The sequence below is a fragment of the Notolepis coatsorum genome (genome assembly GCF_963971535.1).
Source record: "Notolepis coatsorum genome assembly, chromosome: 8".
Classification (NCBI taxonomy): Eukaryota; Metazoa; Chordata; class Actinopteri; order Aulopiformes; family Paralepididae; genus Notolepis; species Notolepis coatsorum.
The window spans coordinates 35,624,509-35,639,262 of record NC_140172.1 but is presented as its reverse complement, the minus strand read 5'-3'; the positions used below and the strand labels follow the sequence as shown (position 1 = coordinate 35,639,262).

The window sequence follows — 14,754 nt, the reverse complement described above, 5'->3', positions numbered from 1 at the left end:
CAGAGAGACAGCAGACAGACAGACAGACAGACAGACAGACAGACAGACAGACAGACAGACAGACAGACAGACAGACAGACAGACAGACAGACAGACAGACAGACAGACAGACAGACAGGGTAGACAGAGTAGGGACTGAGTAGGGACAGAACAGGGTGGGTCTTTCTCTCAGTTCCACTATGTCACAGAAAGACCCTGAGGCATTAGCACACCTGCTAGCATGCGAATAAGAAAGAAGCCCACACACTAAACTGCATCAATCAATCTACTGTAGTAGTCAGACGATGTTTCGATTCCGGGCAGATCTTTCATCAGGTCAATACAATGGAAGACTGTTCTAACCTGACAAAGTGCCACCGCGATCCAAAACGCTGTCTGAGCAAAACTGATGAACACAGTTTCAATGTGCAACGTGCTTCATTCTTATTCCTACTGGTTGGCAGCCCTGGTACCCATGTCTGGATGTGCGTGTCACACAGCGCAGATTAGAGATTAGCCGTTAGTGCACCTGCTCCCAGACGACGAGGTCATCCTGTTCCGTGTGTCCCTGTGTCATCCTACCGTAAGGTGGAAAGGCCTAATGCCCGCCAGTAGTAGATGATGTGGTAGTCGGGAGGATTCAGACATGTCTAAGTATCTCAGACACATGGTGTCACCGCTGGTCCCGTCACATGACTCAGATCTTTCACGGCCCGCCCGCTTCCACAGGAAGTAGAATTCTCAAGAGCGAACAGAACCGCACACAGCAGCTGCAGAACGCATCATCAGAGGCGCTGAGCCTTCTTCTAAACAACAAGTCTCTATACAAGTCTCTATAGCAAGTGTCTATACAAGTCTCTATACAAGTCTCTATACAAGTCTATACAAGTCTCTCTACAAGTCTCTATACAAGTCTCTATACAAATCTCTATACAAGTCTCTATACAAGTCTCTATACAAGTCTCTATAACAAGTCTATACAAGTCTCTATACAAGTCTCTATACAAGTCTATAACAAGTCTCTATAACAAGTCTTTATACAAGTCTCTATACAAGTCTATACAAGTCTCTATACAAGTCTCTATACAAGTCTTTATACAAGTCTCTATAACAAGTCTCTATAACAAGTCTCTATACAAGTCTTTATACAAGTCTCTATACAAGTCTCTATACAAGTCTCTATACAAGTCTCTATACAAGTCTCTATAACAAGTCTCTATACAAGTCTTTATACAAGTCTCTATACAAGTCTTTATACAAGTCTCTATACAAGTCTCTATAACAAGTCTCTATACAAGTCTCTATAGCAAGTCTCTATACAAGTCTCTATAACAAGTCTCTATACAAGTCTCTATACAAGTCTCTATAACAAGTATCTATACAAGTCTCTATACAAGTCTCTATACAAGTCTCTATAGCAAGTCTCTATACAAGTCTTTATACAAGTCTCTATACAAGTCTCTATACAAGTCTTTATACAAGTCTCTATAGCAAGTCTCTATACAAGTCTTTATACAAGTCTATATACAAGTCTCTATACAAGTCTTTATACAAGTCTATATACAAGTCTCTATACAAGTCGCTATACAAGTCTTTATAACAAGTCGCTATACAAGTCTCTATACAAGTCTCTATAGCAAGTCTCTATAGCAAGTCTCTATACAAGTCTTTATACAAGTCTATATACAAGTCTCTATACAAGTCTCTATAACAAGTCTCTATACAAGTCTCTATACAAGTCTCTATACAAGTCTTTATACAAGTCTCTATACAAGTCTCTATACAAGTCTCTATACAAGTCTCTATACAAGTCTCTATACAAGTCTTTATACAAGTCTCTATACAAGTCTCTATACAAGTCTCTATACAAGTCTCTATACAAGTCTCTATAACAAGTCTCTATACAAGTCTTTATACAAGTCTCTATACAAGTCTCTATACAAGTCTCTATAAAAGTCTATACAAGTCGCTATACAAGTCTCTATACAAGTCTCTATAAAAGTCTCTATACAAGTCTCTATAAAAGTCTCTATACAAGTCTCTATACAAGTCTCTATACAAGTCTCTATACAAGTCTCTATAAAAGTCTCTATACAAGTCGCTATAAAAGTCTCTATACAAGTCTCTATACAAGTCTCTATACAAGTCTCTATACAAGTCTCTATACAAGTCTCTATAACAAGTCTCTATACAAGTCTTTATACAAGTATCTATACAAGTCTCTATACAAGTCTCTATACAAGTCTTTATACAAGTCTCTATACAAGTCTCTATAGCAAGTCTCTATAGCAAGTCTTTAAAGCAAGTCTTTAAAGCAATAATAATAATTATTAATTAATTTTGTATAGCGCTTTTCAAGTACCCAAAGTCGCTGACAATATAAAAAAAAATAAAAAAGGAAACATAGAACCACAGGGAAACGGAGAACAGTATGAATACACAAGAACATAAAACCACGAGTAACGGATAACAAATACGGGAGTCAGTAGGCAGGAGAGGAGAGAATGTAGGGCAGGGGAAAAGGGGGTGGTAGGTTGGAGGAGGGTGAAGGTTGAATGCTAGGGAGAACAGGTAGGTTTTGAGTCTGGATTTGAAAGTGAGGGGAGAGTCTCTGATGGTCTGAGGGAGGGAGTTCCAGAGTCGGGGTGCAGCTTGTGAGAATGCCCGGTCACCAAAACCTTTAAGTTTGGATGACAGGACAGTGAGGGAAAGAGTGGAAGAGGACCGGAGGGTACGGGTGGGGCGGTAGGGGACAAGGAGGTCAGTCAGCACCTGGCTCGCTGATAACAAACTATCATTACACCTGGGTAAAACAGAGTCCATTCTCTTCGGATCACATAACAAACTCAGCAAGGCCGACGGCTTCTCAGTTACAGTGGGTGACAATATTGTCACAAGGAAAGATGAAATTACATACCTGGGTTCCATCCTAGAGGCAAATCTTTCCTGTGACAAAATGGCATCCAAGGTAATAAAAAAAGTCAACCAACAAACTAGATTCTTGTACCGGATCTCCTCTCTGGTAAACAAGAATACCCTGAAGACTCTGGCAGGAGCACTCATTCAAGGGTACTACGACTATGCTTGCACCTCATGGTACCAAAGCACCTCAAAGGCGCTAAAAACAAGATTACAAACATCACAAAACAAACTGGTCACACTACTACTTGACCTTACTCCTAGAACCCACCTCACCCCTGCCCACTTTGACAAACTAGGATGGCTTAGAGTAGACGACAGAGTACAGCAACTTGCAATGGGCCTGGTTTACAAGATACACTATACGTCTAAGGTACCCATATACATGTCAAAATACTTCCCAAAGGTCAGTGAATACCACAACCACAACACCAGAGGAAGCTCAACAAATCATGTTAAACCCAGATTCGGCACAAACAAGGGACTAAACACGTTTCGCAATTATGCCACAACAATGTGGAACGCCCTACCCAAAGCTGTAAAGGAATGTGAATCCCTACCCACATTCAAAACCGCTATTAAAGAGCACCTACGGGAGGCTGCAATTCGAAACTGGCCACCGTAAATGTCCAAACCCCCCCACCCCCACCCCCTCCTAATAGACCGTCTCCTCCCCACCGTATGTATATATCCTCTCCCCACAGTATGTATATTTCTCTCCCACCCACCCACCCCCTCCTAATGTACAGTCTCCTCCCCACCGTATGTATATATTCTCTCCCCACAGTATGTATATTTATCTCCCACCCACCCACCCCCTCCTAATGTACAGTCTCCTCCCCATCATATATATATACTCTCTGTCAGGATCTATGGGTAACAGTACTGTATATTTGCATATCATATATGTCACAAATGTATCATATATGTTGTGCATGTCATAAATGTAACTATGAATTGAAAATGTAAACAAGACAAACGTCTTTCTCTGGTCTGCATCCCCTTAACAATTGTGTGTATTGAGCCGTACTGTATTGTACCCATTCTGCAATGTGTTAAATAAAGTTTTCATTCATTCATTCAGGTAGGGGGGGGCCAGGCTATGGAGGGCTTTGAAGGTGAGGAGTAGTGTTTTGAAGTTGATGCGTTCCTTGATCGGGAGCCAGTGGAGGGAGTGGAGGACGGGAGTGATGTGTTGACGGGACCGGGTGTTAGTGAGGAGGCGGGTGGCTGAGTTCTGGACCATCTGCAGTTTATGGAGGGAGTCGGAGGTGATGCCAGTGAGGAGGGAGTTACAGTAGTCCAGGCGGGAGGAGATGAAGGCGTGTATGAGGGATTCAGCAGCAGGGGGGGAGAGGCAGTGACGGATTTTGGCAATGTTGCGGAGGTGAAAATATGATGTTTTTACAATGGAGCGGACATGGGGGTCGGATGAGAGGGTGGGGTCGAGGATGACACCGAGGTTGCGGACTAGGGGGGAGGGGGTGATGGTGGAGTCATTGATGGTGTGTGATGGGTCCGGATCTGGTGAGGGTGGGTGGTGTTGGTGCCGATGATGAAAAGTTCCGTCTTGCCGCTGTTTAATTTGAGGAGGTTATGGGTCATCCAGGTTTCCAGTTCAGTGATGCAGGACTCGATGTGACTGAGGGGAGTCTCTATACAAGTCTCTATAGTGAGTCTCTGCTGTGCTTCACACTAGATACCTGCAGCTCCAGCTAGTTAGCCACAAACTAATGCAAAGTCAATCGGGCCACGCTCCAGTCTGTACATGCCCTGAAATGTACTTTGGGCGCACTGTGGATACAGTTTCAGCGTTTATTTCAGGGCTTGTACAGGTGGGAGTGTGGCCCCATTAACTGTGCATTTGTTTTGTGAAAAGACTCCACCAGTCGACAGCATCATTGGTAAGTAGGAAATAGGCCCACAATTCCAAAATTCTAACCTTACCCTTTAAAAAAAAAGAGACAGAGATCAAGGACTAAACAGATGATACACAACTGCTTGTACATAATTTTTTGCCACACCAATCATCATCACGTCGTCACCAAAACAGAACCAGAGCAATACTCATCTTGGCCAGTGGGTGGCAGTATTGTACCAGTATGATAACAGGACAAGTCAGCAGAGCTCAGAGCTTCACTGATAAGAAAGGAACAACCAGTGATGGACTAAGAGACTTGTAATTTGTAAGTACAACGTTTTTTAAAGGGGAAATACTCAAGTGAAGTACAAGTACTTCAAAACTGTATTCGACATTTTGGAAAAATCTGAATTGATTTACAATTTTCGAATACAGCTTTGGGACTAGCGAAAGTGAAAACAGAATATGATATTGATTGATTCATTGAAACTTTTATTAACAGATTGCAGAATGGGTACCATACCATTATGGCTCAATACAGACAACTGCTAAGAGGATGCAGACCAGAAAAATACTTTCGTCTTGTTTACATCAGGGTCCTCCATTTTCAATTCATCAAGACATTTATGACATACAAGACATACAAATATACAGTAGCCTACTGTTTCATCAAGACATTTATGACATACAAGACATACAAATATACAGTACTGTTTCATCAAGACATTTATGACATACAAGACATACAAATATACAGCACTGTTTAAGAAAAATAGATCATAAAAAAATATATATACATAAACATTCCATTAACTGAAGAACACAAAACAACATGCTTTACTATGAATGAAACAGAGGGACTCACAGATCCACAATGATCAACTGTTTCCACTGAATCACACTGGATTATTACTACAGTAGCTCTCTGATCTCATCCAGTGGCCCCTCTCTGAAAGATGATCTCGCCAAGCGCGGGCCTTTCAACATGCAGCGAGAGTCTCCTTTCAAGGAACCGTGCGCGTGGAGAATCAATCACGTCGTCATGTATTCCTATACTGTACACAAAGCCGCCGCAGCAGTCGTGGTGACCTTCTGTGATGATAACACCACCAGCGGCTCCGCCCCCAGTCTAGTGGATGTAGCGTCACGCAGCTACAGTAGGTGAAACAGTGAGGGATCTTTTCAGGGCTAAACTGGGATTAGCACGTCGCGCTCCGGTGGCGCGACCGCACAGATTACGCATTCACTTCCTAATCTGGCCGGCCGCGACGCGATCAAACAATGACCCGGATTACAGTAGGAGCACAATACTACACAATCATAGTGTCTACTAGAACGTGGACCAGGGGGGCCCCTGCCGCTCTCTAGGTATCATCCATGGCTAATGACGGTAGAGGACCAGTGACCTGATACATGACGAGTATAAATACAGACAGGCAGAACTGTAGTTACTGGGGGGGGGGGGCTCATGTTGGTAACATCACACACAACAGCCTGCTGTGAAGGGATCCGAATCAGAAGAATACAGTGTATGTACTGTGTGTCAGGGGACCCCCCCCCCCCCCCCCAATGGGGAGTGCCAGCCTAGGGTAAATGGCTGTACAATCACACAGTGACCTAGATGGGAGATTAAGGGAATATATCATCATGTTATATACGATGGGATTCTTAATGCCTCGAACAGTATTGTTTATTTTTGTTAAGAGTGCAACAAGAACATGTTCTTCATTGTAACTGTACTTTATACCAGCAAGTATTGGAAGGTACAAGTTGACTTTACAGAGTCTACAATCTGTCATTAATTTCATCTGAAATGTGGGTTCATATGCATGCACGTTGTGTTCTTGAAGAGTTTGTCTTGGAGATAGATTGCATTCGCAGCACCAAGGGGAACGTTGAAGTGACGTGAGCCGACCCTGCCTCTGCCTGCTCTCCCTGGAGAGCGGAGACAGACAGGGCTGGGCGGTGCGTGTGCGTAGATCACACTAAATTCATCAACTTACAGCCAAGCATTTCCTGGTTGATAACGAGATGAGAGTGCTACAATGACCAATAGCAAACTTTAAATACTTTACCTACAAACATGAGACTGTTCTGACAGCACAATATTGACTTGTGATTGATTGATGAAATTTGCTGGGAATTTCTTTTTGAATGCACGGGTGGTACAATACGAGAATGACTCTGCATGTCCGTTTGTCCAGCAACTGCGCAACAGAGCACAGCTGAGCACACTTAGGTCTGAGATCATGAACGTCTGAACCGATCACCGCACACTTGCATCACCCGTGGTTCCTCTGTGCTGGGAGCGGCCCTGCCCTGAGATGGGAGCTACAAATTCCAGAAAAGCATTGTCCAGGAACTACCAATCATCCTCAACCCCTGCAGTGAGAACACAACGGAACAACAGAACACAGGGTACTTCCTGCTGTGAGAACACAACGGAACAACAGAACACAGGGTACTTCCTGCTGTGAGAACACAACGGAACAACAGAACACAGGGTACTTCCTGTAGTGAGAACACAACGGAACAACAGAACACAGGGTACTTCCTGTAGTGAGAACACAACGGAACAACAGAACACAGGGTACTTCCTGTAGTGAGAACACAACAGAACAACAGAACACAGGGGTACTTCCTGCAGTGAGAACACAACGGAACAACAGAGCACAGGGTACTTCCTGTAGTGAGAACACAACGGAACAACAGAACACAGGGTACTTCCTGTAGTGAGAACACAACGGAACAACAGAACACAGGGTACTTCCTGTAGTGAGAACACAACGGAACAACAGAGCACAGGGTACTTCCTGTAGTGAGAACACAACGGAACAACAGAACACAGGGTACTTCCTGTAGTGAGAACACAACGGAACAACAGAACACAGGGTACTTCCTGGAGTGAGAACACAACGGAACAACAGAACACAGGGGTACTTCCTGTAGTGAGAACACAACGGAACAACAGAGCACAGGGTACTTCCTGTAGTGAGAACTCAACGGAACAACAGAGCACAGGGTACTTCCTGCAGTGAGAACACAACGGAACAACAGAACACAGGGTACTTCCTGTAGTGAGAACACAACGGAACAACAGAACACAGGGTACTTCCTGTAGTGAGAACACAACAGAACAACAGAACACAGGGGTACTTCCTGCAGTGAGAACACAACGGAACAACAGAGCACAGGGTACTTCCTGTAGTGAGAACACAACGGAACAACAGAACACAGGGTACTTCCTGTAGTGAGAACACAACGGAACAACAGAACACAGGGTACTTCCTGTAGTGAGAACACAACGGAACAACAGAACACAGGGTACTTCCTGTAGTGAGAACACAACGGAACAACAGAACACAGGGTACTTCCTGTAGTGAGAACACAACGGAACAACAGAACACAGGGTACTTCCTGTAGTGAGAACACAACGGAACAACAGAGCACAGGGTACTTCCTGTAGTGAGAACACAACGGAACAACAGAACACAGGGTACTTCCTGTAGTGAGAACACAACGGAACAACAGAACACAGGGTACTTCCTGGAGTGAGAACACAACGGAACAACAGAACACAGGGGTACTTCCTGTAGTGAGAACACAACGGAACAACAGAGCACAGGGTACTTCCTGTAGTGAGAACTCAACGGAACAACAGAGCACAGGGTACTTCCTGCTGTGAGAACACAACGGAACAACAGAACACAGGGTACTTCCTGTAGTGAGAACACAACGGAACAACAGAACACAGGGGTACTTCCGAGTTCCTGAACTATATAGAAGTCCCTCTGGCCTGAAGACGCCCATGTTGTCAGATCTGGTATCAACGGCTCTCACAATACATTTGAGAGTGAGAAAAGTCTCCATTCTCTCAGACATGTCCTAGCAGGGTAAGCATAGCTTTAGCTAATGACATTAATTATGGGTCTGCTTGATTTAGGTGTGCCAGCTGAGTACAGTATTGTCAATGGTGGCACACTGTCTGGCATGACCCATTGTGAAAAAGAAAACCGGTTTACCCTCTTAAATTTTTTTTGAAAAGGGTCCGTTAAATAAAAGCATTGCAATGCAGTACACCCAATCGCAGGTTGACTGTGTTTCAACAGAGGGCACCGTGCTGTAATCTTGGATTGTGCCTTTAACACTTTGGATGCCAGCCATGCGTTTTATCGTTAGTTCATGCCGACCGTTGAGTGCCCGCCAACGCTATATAGTGTTTGTTTGTCGTATTTTTTTTTATTGGCGATTTGAATTCATATTTCATCAATCGAGCCTCAGGTTAGTGTTGCAGACTCTCTCTGAGCTCAATTGGGAAGATACCGCCCCCTATCGTCTCTCCCTGTGTAACTGCACCCCATTACTTTACACTGCTGAAGGGGGGGGGGCCAGTTTCCTCATTTTACTTTTCCGACGAGTAGTGATGCACCGATGTGAAAATTGTGGCCGATACCGATAACCGATATTAATATTGCTGTTCTGGCCGATACCGATATTTACCGATGTCAATATCTCTGTATAGAAAACACTTTTTTATGATAATCAAATAAAGAGCTATTTTCCAAAACGCATAATTTTTTTTACTTTTGTAACTTATTTTCAGAAATTACTGATATTTTGAAACTATTTAAGGCCAAAACATGTAAAAAGAAAAGAAAAAAGATTTTTTTTTTTTTTTTTTTTTTTTTTTTTTAATATCGGCCCTATCTTGATATCGGACCGATACCGATGTGTAAAAAACCGGCCATATCGGCCGATATATCGTGCATCACTACCGACGAGGCATCTGAAGAATCCATTGTGATCGACGGCCCGGAAAACGTGTGGATTATGTATTTACAGTACCCAACGCTGAATCAATAAACGCGATCGATATTTGGAATGGCGATCAGGAATTGGAATAATCTTTTTGGATAAAATCTGATCTGAGGTAAGGAATTTATTTTACCAGTCTTAGGATAATCAGAGCTATTTTCACCTATATATCAGCGTTTGCCCTATGCGTGTGTGTGTGTGTGTCTGTGTGTGTGTGTGTGTGTGTGGCTGTGATCGCTGATGAGGAAATTAGAGAATCGATATTTCCGATTATCACAGAATCTTTATATTTTCCTTGAAAACGAGGGCGTTTCAAAATGCTATAAAACGGAAATTAACCGATTAAAACACAATCCGTTTCGACAATGTTGACTGCAAACAAGTAATTGATAAGCGACTGGCAGATTATATTAGATTAGATTAGATTAGCCATAATTTAAGACAGAGATTATGCGTTCACAACGCTATCATTTAAGTGAGTGGTGGCATTTAACGGGGGTAAGGGGCACCGCATGGCTGGTAATCAAAGTGTTAAAGGCTCACGACTGATAACCTTCACATTGTGGGGCAGTGCTGCTCCAGTTACACAGAACCCTGATTATCATCTAATATTACATCATTGCAATTAATTTAATCCCTAGAGGCCTAGACAACGGATTTTCCTGAAAAAAAAGAAAGAAAGATCTTCAGAAATCCAGTTTCAGACAGAACATTTCTTTCTTTTACAACAGGTGACACCGAAAATGAGGAAAAAGTCCACCGATTATGTTTGTCCCTGCAAGCGGCTACAAAAGACACAAGAGAAAAGTTACAGCTGCCTTCATGAGAAAAGGACGTACAGTAATTACCCCTCATCACAAGGAACAGTACAGTATAAGTCAACACAATGCTACTGCAATTATACCTCATTACAAGGTACAGTATGTGCTATAATAAGTCAACATAATGTCTCCTTCTTACCTTGGCGGCACTGATCTGTTCTTTCCTGAACCGCTCCAGAGGCATGATCAGAACGTCGTTGGCGTTCTCAATCTGCACACACACACGCACACACACACGCACACACACACACCAATGGAATTACTTGTACAAAAACTCACACACAAAAGCATGCACATACTCATTATTATGATGAGTGTACATCTACATTATCATACAAGTTTCAAGTTTCAAGTTTCTTTAATAGTTGTCATACAGAAGTACAGAATACTTTTATACAAAATGCTTCTTACTGTTACGCTCCAGAGACTGTGCTAGACAAGATAAGTATTCAAATAACATAGTATAGCATGTAAATTAGAAGTAGAAAATGAGGTCACAGTGTTCAGTATAGACATATGTACAATGTTCGATGCAGAATAGACGTAACTGAGTTACCATATAATATACAATATACTATGCAGTGTACTAATATACAATACTATATAGTGCAAAGCAGAAATGGGATGAGGTACAATTTAGGTACAATTTACAGTAAGGTGTACGAGTTGTAGTGCAAATCCTTTATCAATTAATATAAAGTGTGGGGAGTGGGTGCTACAGTGCGTGTGGATGTGTGTGCTATGTGCATTTGATGGTTGTTGTGTGGTGTTCATTGTTTGTTGAGCAGCCTGATGGCCTGGGGATAGAAGCTTCTTCTGAGTCTTTCTGTGCTCGCTTTGAGACTCCGGTACGTATATTATAATGGGATACTGTTCCAGCAGAACAGGAACAAGCATTTCATATAAAAGTATTCTGTATTTTTGTATGACAACTAATGGAGAAACTTGAACTTGAACTTGAACAAATGCCCCCAGTGTGGTGAGAGTGAGTTGACAGGTAAATGTGTTGTACAGTGTGGTGAGAGTGAGTTGACAGGTAAATGTGTTGTACAGTGTGGTGAGAGTGAGTTGACAGGTAAATGTGTTGTACAGTGTGGTGAGAGTGAGTTGGCAGGTAAATGTGTTGTACAGTGTGGTGAGAGTGAGTTGGCAGGTAAATGTGTTGTACAGTGTGGTGAGAGTGAGTTGGCAGGTAAATGTGTTGTACAGTGTGGTGAGAGTGAGTTGGCGGGTAAATGTGTTGTACAGTGTGGTGAGAGTGAGTTGACAGGTAAATGTGTTGTACAGTGTGGTGAGAGTGAGTTGACAGGTAAATGTGTTGTACAGTGTGATGAGTGAGTTGGCAGGTAAATGTGTTGTACAGTGTGGTGAGTGAGTTGGCAGGTAAATGTGTTGTACAGTGTGATGAGTGAGTTGGCAGGTAAATGTGTTGTACAGTGTGGTGAGAGTGAGTTGGCAGGTAAATGTGTTGTACAGTGTGGTGAGAGTGAGTTGGCAGGTAAATGTGTTGTACAGTGTGATGAAGCCATGCTGTCACTCACCATTCGCGTCCTCTCATCCTCCAGGTTCTGCAGAACCCCTGAAAACTCCTGAAGAGACTTGGCTACACAGACAGACAGACAGACAGACAGACAGACAGACAGACAGACAGACAGACAGACAGACAGACAGACAGACAGACAGACAGACGGAGAGACAGACAGACGGAGAGACAGACAGACGGAGAGACAGACAGACAGACAGACAGACAGACAGACAGACAGACAGACAGACAGACAGACAGACAGACAGACAAGAGAGTTAGCATTAGCCCCAGCGGTGGTGTTGATGAAGGTGCTTTGTTCTCCCTCTTGGACTCGGTACAGAGATCTAGCATTAAATCTCATGACACCGCAGCGTAATGAAGTGGAAAGTTAAAGCACAGTTTAGAGTCGTGGTTTCAAGCATGTTTTCCCCCGGAGTGAAGGCTATAGCAAGCTACTGCTTGTTCCCCCGCTGTGCTCCGCGGCAAGCCAAGCATGACTGCATTGTTTTGGTTCAGAGTTTCCACTTCAAATGCCTTCAAGTCCCCATGCGACACTTAAGACACACACACTTCATTCTTTAGACATGCCGCACACACGTGTACATGCAAGCATGCCTGTGTACACACACACACATAAATACAGACACTTCGCTCCAATTCTCTCACACACACACACACACACACACACACACACACACACACACACACACACACACACACACACACACACACACACACACACACACACACACACACACACACACACACACACACACACACACACACACACACACACACACACACACACACACACACACACACACACACACACACACACACACACACACACACACACACACACACACACACACACAACTCCCCTCCCCTCCACCTGGTACAGCAAGCTATAAAAAGGCAATGAACCCTGTAACTGTTTTTAACACAAGAATGTGTTAAAAGCATAACTTAGTACCATTTAATATAGACTCAATATAAACGTACTCCCATACTTCTGTTCTGTATCAATCAGATAGAGTTATACAAATTCTAGACTTCCACACAACAGGCCCGATCACTAGACTGGACTGATTGGATAGTATTCTGGGTATATTTTATGTTTGAAAGATGTGCCTGTAATGTGCTGTGTTTCTGTTTTAGAAGCCCAGGGTGTTGTGTACTGCACACTTAAAATTAGATGCTTAATACAAAGTAGGGATGCACCGATCCGACTTTTTCAGTCCCGATACCAATACCTGGGTTTGGGTATCGACCAATACAGACACCGATCCGATACCCATTGTCCAATTTTTTTTTACAAAAAAGTTAAAAAGTACAAAATTTAAAATGTATCCACGCTTTTTTTTTTTTTTTTATATATTAAAATATATTTTGTTTTTAAGAATTGTAAAGGATCACAAGTGTGTCTTTGATTTGTTGTAAACTTCAAACTTAAATAAACTTCATTAATTCAATTAATAAACTGTATGCCTCACTGTCACTGTGTGGAAGAGACTGGGATCATTATTTTGTGCAAGGCAACATCAGGCTTGACTTAAAACATTACTTTCCTAACTTAGTGAAACTAAATGTAACAAATTAACACATAGATATAAATGTACTGAATGGTTATTTCTTATTTTATTTATTATTAAAAAAATTTAAATAAAAAAAGATCAGATATATATATATTTTTTACCGATACCCGATCCAGCTATTTTACTGATATCGGCGGCCGATACAGATACCAATATCGGATTGGTGCATCCCTAATACAAAGTACTACAGTGACAGTAGTGTAGAAAATTACCGCGTCCCCCCCCCCGTCCCCCGTCTCGAGGTGTCTGAGAATGAACTTACGCCCATAGTCTTGACTGTCGGGGGATCAAACATTATCGTTTCAAATGGTACCTCGAACTAATGTGTAACAACGGCAAATGCACTGCCTGATGCAAAAGTGGAATCTGCAGAGAACTTGAACGTTTTTTCAATGATAAATCAAATCTATGACAATCCAACAGGGGGAAACACATTGAACTGGAAAACAGTTACAGTACCATATGTCCAGCTACTTTGGAAGGAAATATATCTTTCCAAGAAGGAACTGTAAAGCCTATCGATCTCCATGCTGAGGAGAAGCAGATTGATTTGGCATTTGAAACCTTCCTGTATTTATTTCACTAATACCAACAACAAATGTAGGACCCCAAATGACTGCGATGCTGATTCTCACGGGACAAATATTATCAGATGAGCTCTGTGTTCGCTGACATATGGTAGGGATTTTCACACGACATATTACGGACATGGCAGATTCGCACAGGATTAAGATCACAGACGACCTCTGCAATTACTACAAATGACGAGAGATCCTCAGTGCAAATAGGGCTTTAGTCACAGTAGTATTACACTTAAGCCCTATTCGATTTTGCACAGGACTAATATTACCTGGGGACCTCGGGTAATTGTGGAGGTCGCCTGTGATCTTAATCCAATGCAAATCTGCCATGTCCATGATTTGTAAAGTACATTCCAGCACTTAATACCAACCATAATCTTCATCTGATAATATCAGTCCTGTGTGAATCAGCTAATTTTGGGGTCAACGTTTGGTTTTGGTAGTACTACTATATCAATGCATCTTCAGTGCAGAATTCAAATGAAGCTGCTGCACCTCGACATTATCGGTCTACAGTTGCGTCATGACAGAATCTCCATCAATAGTAGGTGCACATACTGCTATTTGGTTCATTATTTAACCCCTGCTGGATCATCATAGATTTTTTTGAAAGAACATGTACTGTACACTGCATGATTATATTATTGCACCAGGCAGG

General features: G+C 42.5%; 1 protein-coding gene across 1 annotated transcript in view; it reads right to left on the bottom strand.

The window, feature by feature from the left end:
- The window catches only part of LOC311233397 (rho GTPase-activating protein 26-like), a 218,321-nt gene that overhangs the window by 96,571 nt on the left and 106,996 nt on the right, over window positions 1–14,754 (bottom strand). The window contains exons 3-4 of the mRNA XM_084320371.1: window positions 11,937–11,998; window positions 10,535–10,606 (exon numbers count right to left, since the gene is read on the bottom strand). Coding sequence (XP_084176497.1) covers window positions 10,535–10,606; window positions 11,937–11,998 — 134 coding nt within the window. The remainder of the gene's footprint in view (window positions 1–10,534; window positions 10,607–11,936; window positions 11,999–14,754) is intronic.